This window comes from Tetrahymena thermophila (assembly GCF_000189635.1).
Source record: "Tetrahymena thermophila SB210 genomic scaffold scf_8254370, whole genome shotgun sequence".
In the NCBI taxonomy this organism is placed as follows: Eukaryota; Ciliophora; class Oligohymenophorea; order Hymenostomatida; family Tetrahymenidae; genus Tetrahymena; species Tetrahymena thermophila.
The window spans coordinates 89,695-111,726 of NW_002476154.1; the positions used below are offsets into that span (position 1 = coordinate 89,695).

General features: G+C 22.2%; 5 protein-coding genes across 5 annotated transcripts; 1 reads left to right on the forward strand and 4 right to left on the reverse strand. All coding sequences in view use genetic code 6, as the record gives it.

The window, feature by feature from the left end:
- Positions 1-280: 280 nt before the first annotated feature.
- Positions 281-4,463, reverse strand: TTHERM_00760420 (cation channel family protein; the record flags this gene model as incomplete). The annotated part of the gene is made up of 5 exons (XM_001031658.2): positions 281-400; positions 461-1,460; positions 1,739-2,290; positions 2,348-2,666; positions 2,888-4,463. 5 exons carry the CDS (start codon positions 4,461-4,463, stop codon positions 281-283), a joined length of 3,567 nt encoding a protein of 1,188 aa, XP_001031658.2.
- A 788-nt stretch (positions 4,464-5,251) lies between these two features.
- Positions 5,252-6,139, reverse strand: TTHERM_00760430 (ADP/ATP transporter on adenylate translocase; the record flags this gene model as incomplete). The annotated part of the gene is made up of 1 exon (XM_001031659.3): positions 5,252-6,139. The coding sequence occupies one exon, from the start codon at positions 6,137-6,139 to the stop codon at positions 5,252-5,254; it is 888 nt and encodes a 295-aa protein (XP_001031659.1).
- A 1,657-nt stretch (positions 6,140-7,796) lies between these two features.
- Positions 7,797-8,639, reverse strand: TTHERM_00760440 (cyclic nucleotide-binding domain protein; the record flags this gene model as incomplete). The annotated part of the gene is made up of 1 exon (XM_001031660.2): positions 7,797-8,639. One exon carries the CDS (start codon positions 8,637-8,639, stop codon positions 7,797-7,799), a length of 843 nt encoding a protein of 280 aa, XP_001031660.2.
- A 2,632-nt stretch (positions 8,640-11,271) lies between these two features.
- TTHERM_00760450 (hypothetical protein) lies at positions 11,272-12,388 on the reverse strand (the record flags this gene model as incomplete). The annotated part of the gene is made up of 3 exons (XM_001031661.2): positions 11,272-11,336; positions 11,447-12,052; positions 12,118-12,388. The coding sequence occupies 3 exons, from the start codon at positions 12,386-12,388 to the stop codon at positions 11,272-11,274; spliced, it is 942 nt and encodes a 313-aa protein (XP_001031661.2).
- Positions 12,389-13,833: 1,445 nt separating this feature from the next.
- TTHERM_00760460 (Hypothetical protein) lies at positions 13,834-21,716 on the forward strand (the record flags this gene model as incomplete). The annotated part of the gene is made up of 17 exons (XM_001031662.2): positions 13,834-14,575; positions 14,788-14,936; positions 15,111-15,497; positions 15,557-16,108; positions 16,262-16,444; positions 16,497-16,859; positions 16,954-17,379; positions 17,433-17,666; positions 17,719-18,135; positions 18,190-18,489; positions 18,538-18,829; positions 19,154-19,422; positions 19,478-19,778; positions 19,834-19,980; positions 20,034-20,305; positions 20,570-21,025; positions 21,087-21,716. The coding sequence occupies 17 exons, from the start codon at positions 13,834-13,836 to the stop codon at positions 21,714-21,716; spliced, it is 6,120 nt and encodes a 2,039-aa protein (XP_001031662.2).
- Positions 21,717-22,032: the final 316 nt, after the last annotated feature.

Below are 22,032 nucleotides of genomic sequence, written 5' to 3' on the forward strand. Positions count from 1 at the left end.
AAAAGCGTGTACAAAAATGAGTCAAATTTTCTGATTTATGTCCTTGGTGACAAGATTTGACTATTGTTATATTCTCTACAATAAGCAAAATTTATAAATATTAATTAGACATTTTTTTGTATAAAATTTTCACTTTTAAATTAATATCTTTTTATTTTTTATATCATCTATTGATAATTAAAATATAAACAATATATATTAATAAAAACATAACATAACATTTTTAATGCTAATTAAATATCTAAATTAATTTTTTCTTAAAATTATATAAAACTTTCTCTCAATTAAATTTAATAGGAAGTTTAGACCTAAATACAAATATTCCATACGAGGCATACGTTGGTTGGATCTGATAATCTTTACTTGCAAAAAGGCTTTGCATTATTTATTAATTATTTACCTTTGAAATTTTTGACTAACGTTTATCTTATTTTCTTAATTTTGAATTTTATACATTTACTTATTTCAACTTTTTTAAGACTTTATCAAAGTTATTATGTGGGAAGAATCTTTTAAATATTTTCATAGAATCAAACTACTCAATTTACTTTAATTAAATAAATGCTTCTGTTTTAGATAGTGAGTTTAAAAGAATGTTTTTTCTTGGATTTAATTAATAATTATTTTATATTTTTTATGCAAATAAGTTGATTTAAGAGGATATTTAACCCAAATTATTAGGATAAAGAATGTCATTTTCTTTTGTTTTTAATCTTTTTTGATAAAATATCTGTTTTTCTAATTCATTTGTGGATTAAGCATCGATCTCAGAGAAGTGTATACCTTTTAAAGTTTTACCATCTTAATTATGCTTAGTAAAAGCTACCTCATTAGTTTCATTACAATTTTAAATATCATTGTGAATATAATCATCTTAATGCTTATCTTTACATTTTTATTCAGTGTAAATAGAAGATAAGCTATTTTAAGATTTCTAATTTGATTATTTTATATCACTATCATGGTCAATTATTTATTTACTAGATTTATATAAATTTGTTTCTACACCTAAGTTACAGTCATTATTAATTTAACACATTTGCTAGGATTGACAATAAATTTCATTTTGATGCTACTAATCAATATTTTACTAATCATTCAACTCAGGAAGTTAATTTTTTGAATAGTTTCTTTTTAATTTTTTATTTTCAAAATCTTAATTTTGATTTTATACTAAAAGCGATTTTGAAATTTACTTTTTTAATTTTTTGTCATTGTTTATTTCATTATTTTATTTCTAAGAAGGTCTTTTAATTGGATTAGCCATAGTCATATTTCTTTAATATATTGAATAGCTACTACTCTACATACTAGTTTAAGAATCATCATTTGAAGTATCAGAAAGCTAATCACTATCGTCATCTTCATTCTATTAGTATAAAAGCTAAGTCTTTGAGTTATAGTATCTATATTTCTATTTTAAATTCTTACAAACTTGTTTGTTTCTTTAAACCTCTGATCTATTTAAAATTTGAATATAAAAGAAAATTTAATTAAAAGCAATAATCCATCCTAAATAATTTAATAAATTAAAAAATTTTACATAAAATTCATTCGTTTTTTTTTTCTGATTGATTATTTTCTTTCCTGAAAAATCGAATAATTATTTTTCAATATCTAAAATGATCTGTCAATGTTGATATGAGTCATAGGACAGTTAGTTGCGATATGACCTGCTTATTTGCAAGAATAGCATTTGATATAAAGGCACAATAAGTTATTTTAACATATAATTTACTCCTATATCATTTTGTATCTTTAAAAATCCTCAGGGTAATTTTGCAAAAAACATATAAATTTTTATCTGTTTATTTTGTAAATTGTTGATAAATTTAAGCTACGAGCAGAAGCAGTTCTAGGAAGACCTGAGAAAAATGAAATTTCGCCAAACACACTGTCTGAAGTAATTTAAGCTAATACCTTTTAAGTTTAACCTAAATTATCAGCAACAAATATCTCCACATCACCACTCTATATAAAGTATATTGATTGATCTTCTGAATCATTTTGCTTAAAAATAATCTCATTAGGTGCTACTATTATTTCTTCCATTAAATAAACAACTTCTTTTATGACTTTAGACTAAAAATTAACCATAAACAATGAATATTTATTTATAATTTTATAATTTATTTCCTCAATTATTTCGTTTCTAAGTTTATTTGAGAGAAGACCCAAAACTATATCTTCTTCATTTTTATCTCTATTCTTTTATTCAGAGGCAAGGAAATTTAAGTAAAATTTTACTCTACTCTTTAATGATGAGTTTATATTTTTTCTATTCATAAACCTGTTTAGAAAAAGTATTATAAGATTCATATAAAATTAACTAATAAAACTAAATTACTTTTGAATAATAGAAAGTCTTTCTTACAGTTACCTAGAATTCTTTTAAATCTCTTGTAGAATAACTCCTATATTGCTAACAGAATAGGCAAATACACAACTAAAGAGAATCATCACAAAGCTAATAAAAATAGCTTCTTAATAGTTTTAGATATGTATATCACCATAACCAACAGTAGTCAGCGTAGTGATTGACCAGTATAAAGAGTAAAAATACTGTTCGTAAAAAGCTTAATTTTAAATATTTGCTTGATTGACCCAGTTATTATTTATTTAGTAATATTCTTCAACCAAATAAAGGATCCACATGCATATTGCACCTAAATTTATTTATTGAAATAATTTTATAAAACTTAATAATTGAAATAATTTTATAAATTTATTAATTTAAATAATTTTATAATTAATGCTCAAATGCTTAACATAATTTTACTATAAAAAGGTATTTTTATTTACATTTTTTATTAACAAGAATTTAAAATTTAGTTAAAAAATAAATTTAAAATATGTCAATTTTAAAAGGAAAGTTGAACTAATTTACTTATATGTGCTATCAAGAATACATTGAAAAGCTAAGTGAATAATCTGTAAAGATGTTTTTAATTTTATTCAATAGTTATAACATCGCTCAAATTTTTTTTCTTCTCCAAATTTCTGTAAATCAACAAGAAAACGAAACAGTTTATAAAGTAGGTAAGGATCTAATTAGCTGGATTATAGGTCATAGAATCTAAATCTTAGTTGAGCAATTTAAAAAATATCACAATAGTAACTAACAAATCTATCAGAAATTCAAATGAAAATACATTTCTTTCAATTATTTTTTGTCTTTTCTAAATAATAACATCTTTTTCATAGAAGGCTGTATTAAATTAAATAACTCGATCTATAGCTAGAGTAAAAAAAATGACATAACAGAAAACTCCTAAATGTTTATCCTTCGTCTATGAGCCAAAAAAGCAATAAATCGAATAAATGTAGAGAAATGAATTTATTATAACCAAATACAAGCTATCCCAAACAAGTAAATAAGGATTAGCTGGCATAATTAAAGGGAGATTTAAATTCTTGTTCATGATGCAACAAAATTTTTTGTAAAAATAGCCAGCTAGTTAGTATTAAATTTTATCTGAGTTACAGAAATTGGATTAATTTTTACTTTTTGTAGAATTACACAATTAATTTTCATAATATGAGCTCTTATCTCCTATGATCTTTGTTATTGATGAATATATACTTTTTAAGTTTCTATTTGAATGATAAAGGTTAAGTTATTCAATAAATTGCTTTACTTTCTGTTCAACTCTGAACCTGAAATTATATTTATTTGGTAGAATTCTCTTAATTATTTATATTCCCTTATCAAATCTTATGGAATTATTATTCTCTTCAGTTTTTATTCTAATCTACAAAAACTTCTAAAGTAAGTTTTAACCATTTTGCTGTTTTTATTTTTCTATGCTTGTTCTACTAGTTTTATTTTCTTTGCTAACAATAATCACTTTTTTCTTTTCTTTTCTTTTATCATTTTAATTTACTTAGCTATTCACTTGTTTAGCTTAGATTTTATTTTTTACATACAAATCTTAATTTTGTTTATTTTATGAGCACAAAGTTTCTACTTTTGAAGAGTATTACTTAGCTTGATTCATGCTCTGTATCTAGTACTTACTCTAGTTAATTATTGAATGAGCTTTCATTTTTATCGAATATTAGCTTTTATTTGCTATATCAATATTAAATCTTTAGAAGTCTTCAATGCTTTCTAAATTAATACTTCTACTTGATTACAGATAGTCTGACTATCTGTGGAATTTAATATCGCTTTAAAAATGGCTAGTTCTACGAGGATCAAATATTAAGTTTGGGTAACTTGCCTTTTTATATTAATAAAATTGTTATTGAGATTCACTTAAATCTACATTTTGTTTTTTAGAATTTTATTTCATATAAAGCTATTTGTCAAAGTTGTTCAGAGATTGAGGATACAATAAACTTGAATCTCCTAAGCATTTAGCTTATGATTAATTGTTTAAGAAATTATGAACCATCGAATTCTAAGCTATCATATTTTAAGCTAGGTTATTGTTATCTTCATCAGTCGGTAATTTATCCATCTTATTCATATCAAATTTAATTTCGTTCATTTTAAAAATATAAATTATCTTGATTATATTTAATTGTATTTTGTTTAATTATGTAAATTAATTTTTACTTTAATTATTACTAATTGATTTTTATAATTCAATAAATTCTAAATTTTTTTGTTTTTGTGAATTTACTTACAAATCAAGCTTAGATTTTATAAAAATAATAATTATATGTGAAAAAAATTTTTAAATTTTATTAAAAATTTTTTATTAAATCAATTAATTTCTTCTTCTTAATATTTAATATTTATTTTTTAATCATAAAGCTAAAAAATATCATTGTTGGAATATGATTTTTGTTTTTATTTAAGCTCATTACTAGTAAAATGAATAATTAAATCTATTATTATAAATTCTAAAAAATAATTTTAAATTACTTTATTTATTTTATAAATAATAAATATACAAAAATAATAAATAAATAAATAAATAACTACTACTACTATCTTTTTATATTTTAATTAATTTATTAAGTGGAAGAGATTATATATATAACAAGAATATCACCCTTCTTTTCGTCTATAAATTTTGTGTATAATTCTTATTTGGTTTTAATTAAAACAAATAAGCGTTTTGACTGATATTATTCTGTTAAAAAAGACTTGATTTGTAAATAAAATAGAGATGATTATTACTTTGTGTAATAATTGAAGTTAAGCAAATTTCTTTTTTATTAAATCATTTTTAGATAATTAATTAATTATAAATCAGTAGAATTTTTGCTGTTTTTATAATGGTGTTGATTGATTCCTGATTCATTAAAATTAATCGTAAATAACTAAAAGACCTGCACTTGTTATAGATTTTATTAATGTGAGACTAAATCCATTAAATAAATGTTTAAATCCTTCATTCTTTATTATATACCTAAAACAATCAATAGATCCTCTATATTTGACTGGTTGCCCAGAGGTCATCATCATTCTCCTTTTAACTGTATCTACTGTATATGAAACCATACCTGCTGTAGTGGTGACTGTCCAGCTGTAGCCAAATTGAGCAAATACATTTTATTATGGTACCAAGTGCCTAAATGAACCATGAAGACCAAAATAAACTGCCCTGTAAATGATGATTCCAAAATTAGAAATAATATAACCTCTATAGAAGCCTACTATCCCATCACTCGCTAAAGTCTTTCTAAATACATCTATCAATCCATTATACTACTTCTAGTTTCCAAATTTAGGAGAATTGAAATCATTTGTAAGCTTGGTTCTAGCATAGTCAAGTGGGTATGAAAAAATGCTTGAGAGAAAGCCAGCTAAGAGACCTGCAGCCAAGTTAGAAGCAATCCACATTTTTTATCCATCTTCTCTCTTTGGATTAATTATTTTTTTTATTAGACTGTTAATAGGAAAACTCAAGGTATTGCTTGTTAAATTAATCAATATATGAGTGAAATTACCCTTCCACAATGCTTTTAAACCTTCTTCTTGCACTACCCTTTTAGAGCAGTTAATAATTCCATTGTATCTTTGCTATAAATATCCTTATTTAATCATTTCATTTTGATTTTAAAGTCTCATCCTTACAACTTCAAGAGGAGAAAAGAAAGTTTTAGAAATTGAATCATAAATAATGCCATTTAAAATGGTCTTTAACTAGTTTTATATATTAGGCTATCTATTATCCTGCGACATTTCTAAAAATATATATTAAACCTTTAAACTTACTTAATTTCTTTCCTTTCAATTTTACTTCTTTTACTTTAAAAAAAAAGATTAATATTCACAAAGTTTGGTATTATAAATATCAATAAATAGACATAAAATTATCTTATCTAATGTTGATATTATATATATATAAAATTGTAGTAATGCGTTTTATCTATATTAATTTACATATTTTAATTAATTTATATGCAGAGTATTTAAAACGAAAAAATTAGACTTATTTTTAACAATATTAAGAGGTAAAAAAATCATTATTCGTTTTTTCTACAAATTTATTCAATAAAATACGAAGTTTGTTATTAGATAATTTATTTTAGATTTATTAAATACAAATTCACCAATAAATTTTAAAGAATAATTAATATACTCAATAAAAATAAATTTATATACTTTAAGTTCATTTAATCTTGTACCCCTTTCCAAATTTCAATTGATAATAATTTAAAAGGATTAATTTCTAGAAAATTAAGCAAATTTTACTATTTTGATTTGATTTGACTTGAATTAAAAGAAAAAGAAATTAAAAATAAAATATAATAATCAATAAAACTAGGCTTAAATAATTTTAATAAAATTTAACATAAAAAAGATTTATCCTTATAATTGCAATATCTCTTTTATTATAAATCGAAATTTTATTTATTGTTTGACTTTCAACTGAAGTGATTAAGATTTGAATCTCCTGATACACCTTTTTTATTTTAAAATTTCTACTTATTTTTAATTATTAAATAAGTTAAACATATTTATTATAAACCTTATTATATTCATTTTCTTAAATATTAACTTATTTCTTCATCTTTAGCTTAGAAAAGCTGAAATGCTAATTTATTTATTCAAAATTTAATCTTCTTTTATTTTTTGTCATTTAATTAGTTTTAAAAAATAAGAAAATGAGAACTTCTATTTTAAAAATTTGACATTAAACTAATCGATTGCACTCAAAATATGAAAATAAATGAAAATATTGAATTTATTTAATTAAACACAATTTTAAGAAAATTTATAATATATTGAGATCAGCTGTATTCGTTTTGGAGATTTTTACAATAAAAAGTTGTCTTAAATCATTATTTTATTTCTTGTGTTTAAAATATTTTTATATTAGAAAGTTTAATTGATTTAATAATAAATTAATTTAGTAAATTTTTATATTTTAATTTAATAATTTTAATTTATATTTAAAAATAAAATTATAAAACTCTTAGGATGGATAGTGATGATATCAAATTTTATTTTTGGTTTTATATATTTAAATTAAACTAACTTTAATATTTAATAAAAAATATATTAAATATAATTAACTGTTTACTTTCAAGTAGTCAATTATCAAATAAATGAAATAATTAAAAATAAAATTAATTGTTTTTAGAATTTATTTTTAATAACTATAAACTAATTAACTAACTACATTTATTTTTATTTTAATAAATTAATTTAAACAAACAATTATTATATACATGCTATTTTATCATTTTGATAAAAATTAATAATATCAAATATATTTATTTTGTTAGAATTATAGTTTTATTGGACGTTTTAATTATAATTGAAGTATCAATTTATTTCAAATATAAAAAATAAAACTTTTCATCATGATTTATATTTATTCTGGCTTTTATTTTCAAATATATTTTATTGGGAATTTAGTTTTGTTTGAGGTGTTAATTCCATATGAAGCTTAAGTTGGATTACAATAAAATTTATTAAAATCAAGTTTTTCTTCATGATTTCGATTTTATGCTGATTTTTATCTTCTAAATTCTAATTTTTTTTATTTTAAATTTTGTTAATAGAATTATTTTACTTTTTTAATTGTTTAGTCAAAATTATTTTTGGGAAAGAATCTCTTAAAGAGTTTCATTCTATCAAAGTAGTCTAATACAAAGTCTGTTTTCAAAGCATCAAATTTTATAGTTTTGTGAGAAAAATTATTTTTTCTATTATACTATGCATAATTATTTAGAAATTATTTTAAATTTGGATTTTGGAATAGGTTTGAAACATTATTCTAATAGATTTGATTTAAACTATTGTAAGTATTTGCATTATTAGATGAATGAGGAATTTTATTCTTGCTCATCTCCTAGGTATTATTATAAGATACTGTTTTCTGTTTTTTGATGCTATTTGATATTTGCTTTTCATTTTCCTAAAAAAGAGATGATATATTTTTATTTTCATCAGAAAAGTTATTCGAACTCTTTTATTTATGCGTATTTTAGCTGTTTTGAATTTCTTCAAGTTAAAGACTAGGTTCATTCTTTTGTAAAAAATTTAATTATTCAATGCTTTGGTAAGTTTTGCTTGAAAGCCTTGCTTTATTTAAATTTGTTCTCGTTTAATCTGATTCAATTAAAATGTTGTATGATTTTGAAAAATTGCTAATTATCTCTTAATTGATTTAATCATTACAAATAGCTTGAATTTGCTATTAATTTTTATTATTTAGATTTTCTTATAACATCAATAAGTTAATTTAATTTTAATCTTTCTTATTATCTTCATTTAATTGCTCATTTACTGCTGTTACAGAAGATAAATTAGAAGTATTATTTTAATCATTTATATGAAATTAAGATATCTTTATATTTGATAGGGTATTTCGATATTGAAATTATTTTTCAACACTACTTTAATTACTTTGTTCAGTATTTTCTTCACTCAAACTACTTTTATCTTGTTAATTTATTGTTTCATAAGATTAGTTATTTTTTTCATTATCTTATTAATAAAGTAATTAAGTATAAGAATTATAATTTTTGCAATCTTTCTCTAACTATTCACAAATTTTTTTATTAATGAAAGCGAATTTCCTATTAATATTTTATAAAATAGTTTTTTTTTAAATTAAAATTATCGTATTCCTTCTCAACCTTGACCCTCACTCGAATGAATGCTGGATATATTTCAAGAATTAATTTAACTTTATTGCTATAAAATATGGGTAATAATACATAGAGTAAGTGATTGAGAAGTAATACAGTAATTATAATTTATATCTGAAGTTTAATTGATTTCTTAAACAAAAAAATTAATAATAAATTAATTTAATTTACTTATAATTTGATTTAGTTTGCTTTCTGATAAACTTGCTAAAGGTTTCTCTTTCTTGAAAAGTAGAGAAGTTGTTCCTCAAAATGATAAACTATTTATCAATATTTAAATGAGATTTAGGACAATTAATTGCTGTATGTCCTAATTGTCTGCAGCTATAACATTGGCTATATAAACACTTATAATTTTATTGGAAAATTATTAACTCTTAAATCATCTTATATCTCTGAAAATCCTCTTCATATTTCTTTAAAAGATTTAAAAATTTTTCTCTATTTATTTAATAAATTGTAGACAATTTTAAACTTCTAGCAGAAGCTGTCCTTGGAAGTCCTGAGAAAAAAGATATTTCTCCAAACATACTATCTTATTCCAATTAAGTAATTACTTTTTCAGATTGTTCCTATGTATTAGATACAAATATTTCTACTAAACCACTTTAAATAAAATATATAGATTAATCTTCTGCTTCACATTATTTAAAAATAATTTCGTTAGGTGCTACAATGATTTCTTCCATTAAAAAAATAATTTCTTTAATCACTTTTTATGAAAAGTTAGCTATAAATAAAGTGTATTTATTTATTATTTTTAAGTTGATCTCCTCCACAACTTCATTTCTTAATTTATTAGAGAGCATGCTTAATATATAATCTTCTTCTTGTTTATCTCTATTTTTTTATTCAGAAGCTAGAAACTTCAAATAAAATTTTATTCTGCTCTTTAAAGATGAGTTTATATTTTTCCTATTCATAAATCTATTTCAAGCATAAAATAATTTTTGATATATTTTACTTTCAAATTTTATTTAACTTACTTTGAAATGATTGAAAGTCTTTCTTAGAGTTGTTTAGAGCTCTTTTCTATTTCTTACAGGATAAGTCCAATATTACTTACAGAATAAGCAAATACTATACTAAAAAGTATCATAACTGCAGATATAAAAATAGCTTCATACGAATTAGATATTCTTATATCACCATACCCAACAGTTGTCATAGTAGTTATAGACCAATAAAGCGAATAAATATATTTTTCATAATATTTACTGTCTTATATGTTCAATAAAGTAACCCAATTATTATTTATTTAATAGTGCTCTTCTATTAGGTACATAACATACATGCAAATTGCCACTATTGATTAAGATAAAATTTTTTTTTACTTATACTTTTAAGTTTAGTATTAATAATATAATGAAGATTTAAGTATGTATATTATTATTCTAGTTATAACAAATATATATTTATTATCAAAACAATGGCCATTCAAAATTAATATTGTTTATATTAAAAATAAGAAATAATAAAATAAAAATCATCTTTTTTAATCAAAATTAAATTTAATAATAAAGGAAAGCAAGCGATCTATCTATTTTTGAATATTTAAAAAATTTAAATTCATTTATACCATATATCCTCATTCATACATTACCTCTCACAATATTTAGGAAATATATTTTTTCTATTAACAGAAAAAAAAGGAAACCAAAAATGATGGGATAGGTGCTAAAATATCAGGACTTAAGTTATATAAATAAAAGATTACCTATATGTGCAATTAAGAAGACATTTAACAATTAGTTGACCATCCTAAAAATATGCTTAGAGTTTTGACTTTATGTAAAAATATCATTCAAGTTTTTCTTTTTTTCAGAATTTTTGTGCAAGAGTAAGAAAATTATGCTGTTATATAAATAAAGTTTAATATCATTTTGAGGATTAAATAGAAAGTATTTCATTTCTGTATCGAGTAGCTTATGTATTATGAAGAAAAAAACTAACAAATCAATCCAAAAGGCAAATGAGAATATATTTTTTTTTACTATTTTTGATTTTTGTTGAACAATAATATCCTTCTTATAAAATGCTGTATTGAAAAGGACTATCCTATCTATTATTCCAATTGAAAAAAGAAAATAAAATAATATTCCAATTAATGTGCTTTTTGTTTGTTAGCCAAAGAATAAATAAATAGAATATATGTATAGAATTCCATTAATTAAGACTAAATATAAAGAGTCCCATGCCAGTAAAAATAAATCAGTTGGCATAATTAGAGGTAAATTAATTTTAAAAATATATTTTAACTATAAGAGCTTGTATATCTATTTACTTATTTTATAAAATATTTAGCTTAAAATGTTAAAATTTTTAAAATTGTTTATTTATTTTTTTTATGAAATGCTTGAATTTATGTTTTTTATTCCAGAAAAACTTTTGTCATCAATTATTTTATAAATCTATTCGTTTAAGTTATGGTTATTTCTGTTAGGTTAACTAAGTTATAATTATTCTACAAACTGTTTTACTCTTTACTAAATTCTTAAACCCTTCTATCCCAAATTTGGTAAAAGGTTCTTGATTAAGAATATTCCTTTTTCTAACCTGGCAGAGTCTACTTACTCTTATTTATTCATTTTAGATGTCAATATTTGATAAAACGTATTTTTTCTTTGTTAAGGTTAGTTATATTTAATACTTGTTATACTCTAAACATTATTTGTTATACTTTCTTTCTATTAATTTAATTCCTTAATGCTATATTTATCAAATTAATTTGCTTAAAAGAATTGTGTTTTATTAGCTCTGCAACTCAACTCTACCTAATTTCCAAATTTTAGGCTATTTTATTGACTTAAATTGTTTTCCTACAATTATTTTCTCTCCAATTTATCAACTTAGGTGTTATTAAGAAATTATTGATGGTTTTAATAGTATTAAACAAAAGGTCTGGTTGTTTAAGAAACATCAATAGTATTTTATAAGTTGATACTTCTACTAGAACAAGATTGATCAAAAAATCTTTGACATGGACCAAAAACTATTTATTATATTTAAATAAATTTAGAACATAAAAATAGATTGGATAAAATTATTAGTTTTTACCTTAACTTTACTAAATTATATCTGCTTCTTCGCTTTTTTATTTATTTTAGTTTATTGTATCATTTTGTTTAACTATCTTATCAAAATTATTGATAGATTATGGATAGCTACTGCTTGACTCGTTTTAAAATTTCTACTAAAATTCTTAATGATAATTATTTTAGTGGATTTTATTATGCAATTTAGACATATTAGAAAATAAATCATCGTTTTCTTCAAATGTTGGCCTTTGGTTTTCTAAGCGCCTTTATTGATAATTACCTTTTTACATCTTTATTTATGCTTATGGCTTGACTTGAGAAATTAGTTAATAAATTAATCAAAATTTATTTGCTATCGTATTTAAAAATTTCTTTTATATTTATAAACTATGTAATAATAAAATAAATTGAGTTTGATAGATAAAATCAATAATTACAACTTTATAAATGTCTTTTCAATATTTCATTTGAAATATAAAATATAAAAATTAAGCGTTGTATATTTAAAATGGATAATGAGTTTAGTTAGTTAGATAGATATTAAGTTAGTTATTTACACTTTAGTATTTATAAAAATAAAAAATGTAATAAATATTAATTCAAATAAATGGAGAAAATTGTTATTATTTATAAAAATTTTCTAATTTTTAATTATCAGAAAATTAGATTTTTCTATGTAAATTTTATTTATATTTTAACAATTTTAATCAATTTATGGCAATAAATTTTTAACATTATTACTTAATAGTTATTATAACTAAATTTAAATAGCTTTTTTTAAAGAAATAAACTATTTCACGACCTAAAGTTAAATAAAAAAATATTACTAAATCTATATTTTAGCAAATTATAAATATTTTCCAAGCAAACTACTCATTTATTTCAATATTTATTTTTTTGAAAATATTTTTATGAAGAGCAAAATTTATTTTGTCTACATCTTTATAATAATTAAGAACATAATTAATTTTTAACTTAGGTAAATACATCAAATAAATCAAATAAAAAATACCACAAAATGTAAAAATATTAAATTTAATTTAATTCTTCTGTAAGTTTGTTAAAATTGTGAAAAAATAATATTCAATTTATTTATAAAATTAAAATATTTTTATAAAATCTTTAAATAGAAAGTTTATTTTGAGAATTAATTTTGTTATTTTACTCAAAGGAACGAATGATTCTTTTATTTAAATTATTAAATTTATTTATTTATTTTAAGCAACCATTTTTATTTAAATTTTTAAAGATTTTCTAAATTTGCTTGAAGGTTTTGATTTATGAACTGAAAAACTTATTTGAGTCTATAATAATATTTTAATTGTTATTTATTTTTTTCAAATAGATTTAGATAGATAGATAGTTAATTAGTAAGTTATTAGTAGCTTTCATAGGTATTGACTATAGCAAAGTGATAAAAATAAATAAATAAAAAAGATATTCAGAAGCAAAATAATTAATAATAAATTTATTGAATTATAAACTTTTTCAAGACGCGAATTATATTTATATTTGTAAATTATTTAAGCTAAATTAAATAAGAAAGTAAGTAAGTATACTAACTAAAAGGAGTAGAGAGAGCAGTAAAGTTGGTAGAGCTAATTGTTTAAATCATAATAGGAAAGGATAGATAATAAATAAATAAATAATATTCTGTTTGTTTGAGGATTCATAGTGAATAAAAAATAAATATAAACTTTATTTTTAGAAATACAGCTTGAAAGAAATATTTGAAATGAGCATTAACTTTTAATAGATTTCAACATCAAACTATCCAAATTTAAATTAAGAAAAAATGTCTTCTAAATTTTTATCCTCTGCTTAGAAGCGTAAGAGAGGGGATGATTATTTCTCTCAGCAAGGTGGATTGTCTAATTTTAATGCATTTAATACAAATAAAGATAGGGATTAAAAGTTCGCAGGTGATAGTTTTATAGGCAATTAACAATCTCAGTAAGCACAATTAGGCTATTTCAATAAATTTGGGGACAATAAATCAACAAATTAAATGAATAACAATAATATTAGCATGATGAGTAATCATGGATTTGTAATTTAGAATAACCTAAAAGGATATAATAGACATTCTTAGGAAACTTCTGCTAATACATTTTTAAATTAATCTTCTAATTAGCTTTATAAATTCAATGCAAAAAATACAGAAATCAATTAGTTTAACTTTAATAACTAATTTAACTAAATATCTAACGAAACTTTACCTATTCATTAGGATATTCCTCCTAACCCTCAAATATTAAATCCTGGTAGCTACAATATTTCCTACAATAATGACACTGAATTGTTAAGACGTGAAGTTATCAAAGAATAGAATCTTTAAGAAAAAATGCTTGTTGTGCAAAAAGAGCAAAAGATTTAATCTGAAATTGCTTACTCTTTTAAATAAATGTCTCGTCTCTTGGATGCATGCTTGAAGTAGGATGAAACAGGAGCTGGTATAACTAGTGTAAAGTAAAATGGTAATCATACTTACTTATTTATTTAAGCTTGTTGATCATTTATAAATATTTATAAAAGTAGTTTAAAATAAAGCAATAAAATAAGCATAAAAGCGGTAAAAAATAATCAAATAAATTTGAAATTGTTGTGCTTGAAATATTTGAATTAAACCAAATTATTAGAATATTAGTTGCATTCATTTTAAATTCATTTCATTTTATTAAATCAAAAGATTTCTAACTCCCTCATGGAAGCAACTTTATCTAATTCAAAGCCATTGAATTCCCATAAAGGATTGTAGAGTATTACACTGATTTGTTAGAAAATTAATATGAGTCTGATTAATAGCGTAATGATGAAGAATCTATTTCTGTTAATAAGGTAAAAGTTTTATTTAATTAAATAGCTTTATGTGTTAGAACTTTCACTTAAAAGGAAAGCAAGGATATTAATAAAATAAAAGATAAAGTTTTCATATCATTAAATGTTAGCATTAAAGAAATTGATTATAGCTTATTTATATATGGATAATAAAATTAAAATTTATATATAAAGGGAATTATTGCAGAGTTAAGTTTGGCTTGGGTTAGCATAAATAAAAAATTATTTATGTGGAAATATGGTCCTTAATCATTTGCATAGTTTACAAGACTTTACAATAAAAATGAATACTACAGACAAAATAAAGACTAATATGGCACAAAAAGAGATGATAAAATTGATAAGGATGACCTAAAGGAATTCGATTTAGAGGACACAATACTTTATATAGCTTTTGGATAACCCAAATATGCAATTTTCAAATAAAATGAAATCAAAAATGTTCTTGTGATCGCATTCCCTAATTATATCAAAGTTATGCATATCAAGCTAGAACATAACAACATAGATATTCAAGATATCAATGTTTCAATAAGTACTGATCATGAATACGTCAATAAAGTAATTAAATATTATATGGTTAAAAATCTTTGAAAAATAATTTATTTATTTTTTAATAGATTGTGTTCTCTAAGAAAGGAAGAATATTCTTTGGAGGATCAAGTGGAAGAGTCAAATACATAGATTACTTTAAGTCTTAAATATTAGGAATTACAATAAGCGAAAAATTCAAAGCTAAAGAAGGTGTGAATTGGTAATAAAAATTCAAACAATAAATTCCTCTTTTGAATCAAGATCAATAAGTGATTGATATTAGTGTTGATGACACAAGATAGATTTTATATGCTTTGGTAGAAGTTTAGTGTGATAAACCTTTTTTTAGAAATCCGTTTTCATATAACCCTTACTAATAAAAAACAACTTAAAGAATTGATGTTTATGATTTAGGCGCTTTTGATGAAGATTTTACTTTAATTGGTTCCTTAACTCATGCTCAATTTGCCGATTAACTCCTTTCTAGCTAAACAAATCATTTCCATTTACTTCCTACAAGCAAAGAATTAAGTATTATATCAGTATCTGCTATTGAAAAGTATCAATCAAACGATTATAATTTTGTTATTGTAACCTAATCTGGTATTAGAGTCTACTATGTATTAAAAACTAAACCAGTAAAAATAATTCAATTTATCGATTTAAAAATTAATAAATGTTAAATCAACATCTTAGGATGATGGTTAAAAGAAAGAGAAAAAAAAATATTTGATCCTTCCTTAATTTATTTATTTATTTATTTATTTTTAAATATCTTTTTTTTAATTCAGGTAACTGACAAGAAAAACCAAATACTGAGTGCTCAGGAAACAAAAGAAGCAAGAGAAAAATTCTAAATGTTTGAAAAATATAGACCGATTGCAGAGTTTTAAATTGCTATTGTGAAGGGAATGTTAGATATTTCTCACTAGAACAGCGCATTCAGAAATCTTCATGTTTTTTATGATCACAAAGTAAAAAAAATATATTTAGTGTAGTTAATTTTATATGGTTTTTATAAATCAGGACTATCAAACTTGCAAAGGAAGCTATGTCTAAGTTATAGATGATGAACAGAAAAAATACATTAAATCTGCTTTTGCTACTCGTGGTGGTGTCGTTATGTAGAAAATAGAAAATAAATAGAACAGGTTAATTTTCATCGAAAGTAACTAGTAGTATATTGCAAGGCTCAAGGAAAATATGTTTTCAAACCATCAAATATTTTCTGAAATACATCCCAATTTTGTAGTTGCAACAGAGCGCATGGGAGAATTAATTCTTGATTTCCAAAACAGAGACGAGAACTCCAATATTCTTAATGATTTGACATTTGCTTAAATCCCTGAAAAAAACTTACTTCCTCCTTAAATTAGTAGCCTAATTTTAGTAAAAAATTAAATTAAATTGAGAATATAAATATTTATTTACCAACATTAGTTTTTATTTTCAAATTAACTTATTTTAATTTATAATTTATTAGCTAAATAGCTTTGAATAGCTTGAAACAAGTTAGATGATTGGAGAATAAAATGGTCAATAAGCTTATGTTTGCTTGAATGATTTAACTAAATAATGTTATTCTTAGCCCTCCCATTATGTAGTACTGACTAGTAAGGGAATTTTATTGTATTACTAATAGAGACCTATTGATTTACTTTACCAACTTATTAAGGTACTTCCAGATTACATAACTGAGCCAAATTAGACTCAGGCTTAATTGTAATTTTAGCTATTAAACTAAAAGAAACTAAACAAGTTCAGTAATAAGCAAATTGATATTAAAAACAATCAATAACAGAAATAAAACTCATTAGAATTTTTTGAATAATTCATTATTACATATGGTGTAACTGAAACATTTGCTATGCTCTCATAAATGCTTTGCCACTCTCATTTAGAATACTATGTAAAAAAAATTTTTTTGTAAATTCTTTATTTAAATTAATTCTTTTTATTAAGCAAAATTTAAATGTCCATAACCATCTTGACAAGTAACTTAAAAACAAGTTGTCAGATACTACACTCAACAACACAAACAACTTTACCTAGGGAACTTAATATGAGCAAAACACTAATAAATTCCCAGGATAAAAAAATAATGAAAAACCTCTTGACCCTTCTCAAATACCTGAAACAATAATCACAGAAATAAGCGAATCAATATTGAAAAAGTCTCATTTCTTGTTCTAAAAAGTAAATTTTAATTTTTATAAAAAATTGTATTTTTAATTTTGCTTCTTTTAAGTATGGAGATATTTTGCTCGATGAGACCAGTGAAAATTAATATCAGTCTAAATAAATGAATGACGAATTCTAAAACACATTAGGTAAAGCTTGGGAATGGACTAGAAGAAAATACACTTCCAAAGTAGAAGGTGTTTTATTATACTTCTCTAGATTAATTAGACCTGTTTGGAATAAACCTCTTGTCAATTCATATGCTTTTAAGTTCTTCATTAATGAGCCTATTGAAAATTTCAAAAGAGAAGAAATTCAAGCTTTTACTCGTCGTCTCAACGAGTTCAAGTTTTGGTTAGAAAACGAAACTAAAGTCATTTACTGCAACGAACTAAAAAACAACACTCTTCTTGGATCTGATTCTAACTAATCAATTAATAATATTTATATGAAAAGTGCCTCTATTTCTACTTCTAATAGATATGTAAATTTATTTATGTTAATAGCCAATTTTTTGAAATTTATTTTAATAAATTAGGGAAATTAAAATAGATATAAAAGCAACGAAGAAAGAATGTAAGAAATAAAAGCAGATGAGGCAAAATTAATTGATGATCTCCTTCGCTTCTGCAGCAAAATAATTTAAGTTGCAAATCTCTTCCTTTTTATTTCTGAAAATAAATTAAGGTCAAATCTGAACAACGTAGAATTTAGAGATTTAAGAGAAGAAATTCTATAAATCCGCTTTAAAGATGTTTTTACTGACAAAAAGAATGAAAAAATTGTTAAAAACTATGTCTTATAAGCAATTAAGCTTGACCCTAAATATATGGATTAGGTAAAATATTATTTACATTTAAAGCTTATTAACACAGACTTTAAATAGGCAAAGATGGTCTTGAGCTAATTTAATACTATTTTCCATGATAGAGACTTCAATATTTCATAAGCTGAAATAAAGTTATAAATGATTCTAAGTAAATTTGCAAGAACAGGAGTTCCTGAGGCAAAATATCTAAATGAGTGTACAAATATCTTGTTGGAGCATATCGAATATCTCAATTCTGACTACATTGATAAATTCTTTATGATTTATTCTTCTCTTGACTCCAGAGTAGATTTTACTAAAATTGCCATAGAATGCATTAAATTCCATTAAAGAATCATAGAAAATATAGGTAAATAAACAAATCAATTAAATGATAAAATAAATTTTTATTTTTACTTCTAAATTAATAAAAGTTTAAAAGAAAATAAATTAATTAATAAAATATTTTTAATTTAATTGGATCAAAATAATTCTCATAAAAAGCAAAATATAGTTTAATATTTGATTAATTAAGCAATTATTGACTTTTATTTTAAAAAATGTTAATATTCTCTTTGAATTTAAATTTTAATATAAAGAGAGAAATTAAATTTTTGTTTGAAAAATAGTTTAAATATCTAAAGAATCTTTTGTATTAAATGTTATTTATTAAATTCTTCAATAAAATATTTAGAGAGATAACAATAAGAGACCTAAGCTTTAGAAGAATAGTTGAGAGCTAGCTAATAATACAATCCTGTTAATAAGTATTCTGAATAGCTTAAAATTTAAAAGTAAATTTTGGATGACAATTCTTAACAAAGAGAATTCTGCTTGCAAAAAATAATTTAAATTCTTGAAGATTTACATAAGGAATCAGAGTTTGATCCAAAAACCAAAGTTAATAAGGATCTATAAATACTTAATATAGTGAAACTCATTCAAAACTACCCATCAGATTTCGTATGTTAATATTTTTTAAAATAAAATTAATTTTTATATTTTTTATTTAAACTAGGTTCATAGTGTTGTAATTGATTTCTTGTTGAGAAATAAAAGAAAGAGCGAAATTCTTGAACTAAATAGTCCTTTTACAGAATAAATATTTTCTAATTTTGGAACTGATAATGCAGAGTGTCTTAAAATCAAATTTAAGTACCTTGAACAAATGGGAAATGTAAGAGAGGCATACAATGTAGCGTTCTAGTTATCAAATTTCAAGAATAGAGAAGAATCTGAGGATAGAGTTTTGCTTGATGATAGAATTTCATTTACAGAAATTGCTATTTATGACATTTCGGTTATTCTCAGCGATTTCAGTAAATAAAATTTTTTATGCTTTATAAAATATTAAAATTAACAAAAATAAAAAAGATATTTCAGAGACTGACAAAATTAGATACTATGCTGAAAGAGAAATTCTTGTAAAGTAAGCAAGAATACTTAAAATTTAAAAGAAAATGTATGAGAAGCTCTTAAACGGAATAAATTATGTTGAAAATAGTCTTAAAAAATCAAAAAGTAACTTTTATTTTTCTTAGTAATTAATTAAAAATATTAAAATAAATGTAAAGCTTCTGGTGATAAGAAAACACTTGAATAAAAAAAACTTCTTTTGAAAGAAAGTTATGATGTATTACAATTCATGAGGCTTGACGAGCATATGTTAGAAAAGTACTATGTATGGCCTTTAAATCTTGTAGAGTTTGCTCTTATATTATATGATATGACAGGGGAATAAAAAGTTGACAGTTCAATAAATTCGATTTATGACAAGTTAATTGGTAGAATGCTTGGCAACGATATTTACGAAACCAAACAATGGCCTCATAACATCTAAGATACAGTATATAAATTCGTTTTATTTAATTACAGCTAATTATTAGATTTATCAATTATTTTTAATTAATTTTCATTATTTTATTTTTAAAAGTTATTTAAATTTTTAAATAATTTTTTTTTGGTTTTTATATTTTAAAAAATAAATTATTTGATAACAAATTAATTTTTAAATGCTTGTTAAATTTATTTAAATTGTTTTTTTTAATAAAATTATCTTGAATTTATTGATGTTGATTGATTATTTAATAAAATTTATTTTTAATTTTAGCTAATTATGCTTAATGAAGAAATTGAAGAGAAAGCAAGATTGTTCAACTTAGATCATATTGTAGTAAAATGCGAAAGCAACAATGCTTAAATTTCTCAAGACATCAAATTTTAGTTAAAGGATTTCATTTATTTATACAACTAACTACTTGTTTAGAAAGAGGATTCAGATATAAAGATTCTTTCATCTCCACTTTGGATGCCTCACTTTTTAGTCACTAAATTAAACTTTTCTCCTCTTAATTTGATTTCTCACTATAGCGCGATAGGAAATATATTAAAGGGAGAAGTTTCTAATAGTTATAATATTCATATCAAGAACTGTCTTTTCATTCTCCTCAGACATTCAATAAATTACATTTCTAATGTCTTACAAAATCACGAATAACACTCTAGAGAGTTTATTTCCATTAGAAATTCCATATAAATATTGGAAAAAGTACTTGAGTCCTTCAATGTAATTATTATATATATTTATGAAAATTTTGTATAGTAAAAATATTATTTTTTTAAAACAGAACGAATTCATGGCACTTTTATAATCTTAGACTTAGAATAAATCTGAAATTATCTAATACTAATAACAATTAAGCAAATTGTAAGAAGAAATTTCTTTGTAAATCGGAGAAATTGAATAATTAGATAGTGATTTCTAATACTTAAATTAAGGTGCTAATTATAATAATTCTATTGAAAGCTAGTAAAGTTTGCTTAATGGTAGCAAAAATAAAGAAGGTAATAGCCAAATCTTTGAGTTTGATCAAGATTCTAAGCCTTTGAAGGAAATGCATAATGCTGAATATATTAGAAAAATGAAAGAGAAGCGTAACGATGCCTTACAAGATCCTGCAAATAAACTATAAATGGCTTATATTTTAGGAGGTTTTACATCTTCTTTATAAAATAGAAATGAAAGCAATGGAAGCAGCTTGAATCAAACAAACAAAAGTAAATAAAACACAAATTCTAGCAATTAACATCAAACTATAAGTTTTGGAGACAGTAAATTCTTTGAATCGAATAGCAATAGTAGATAAAATAACACAAATTCATCAGGAATAAATGAATATGCATTTTACGAATTCAATAAAATCTTAGAAAATAAAAACGAACAAGAGATTTAATTAGAAAAGAACAAAAACTATTGAATAAATAAACCAGCCAGAGCAAACAACAAACTCAATTAAATAAATTAATAAATCTTGAAAAGTAAGTAAGTGGTTTAAATAATAAAAATTAAAATTGTTTAAAAATACAGTCATAATTTAATATGTATGCATACATTCATTTTTTATATTTTTTGATATGTTTAATGAAATATTTACTAATTTAATTTATTAAAAAAATTATCAAAATAATAATTAAAGCTATTTATTAGATCAATTTTATACAAATTTATATTTATTCATACAAAAGCTCTAACAAAAGAAGAAAATTTAATAAAAATAAACAAATTTGTTAATC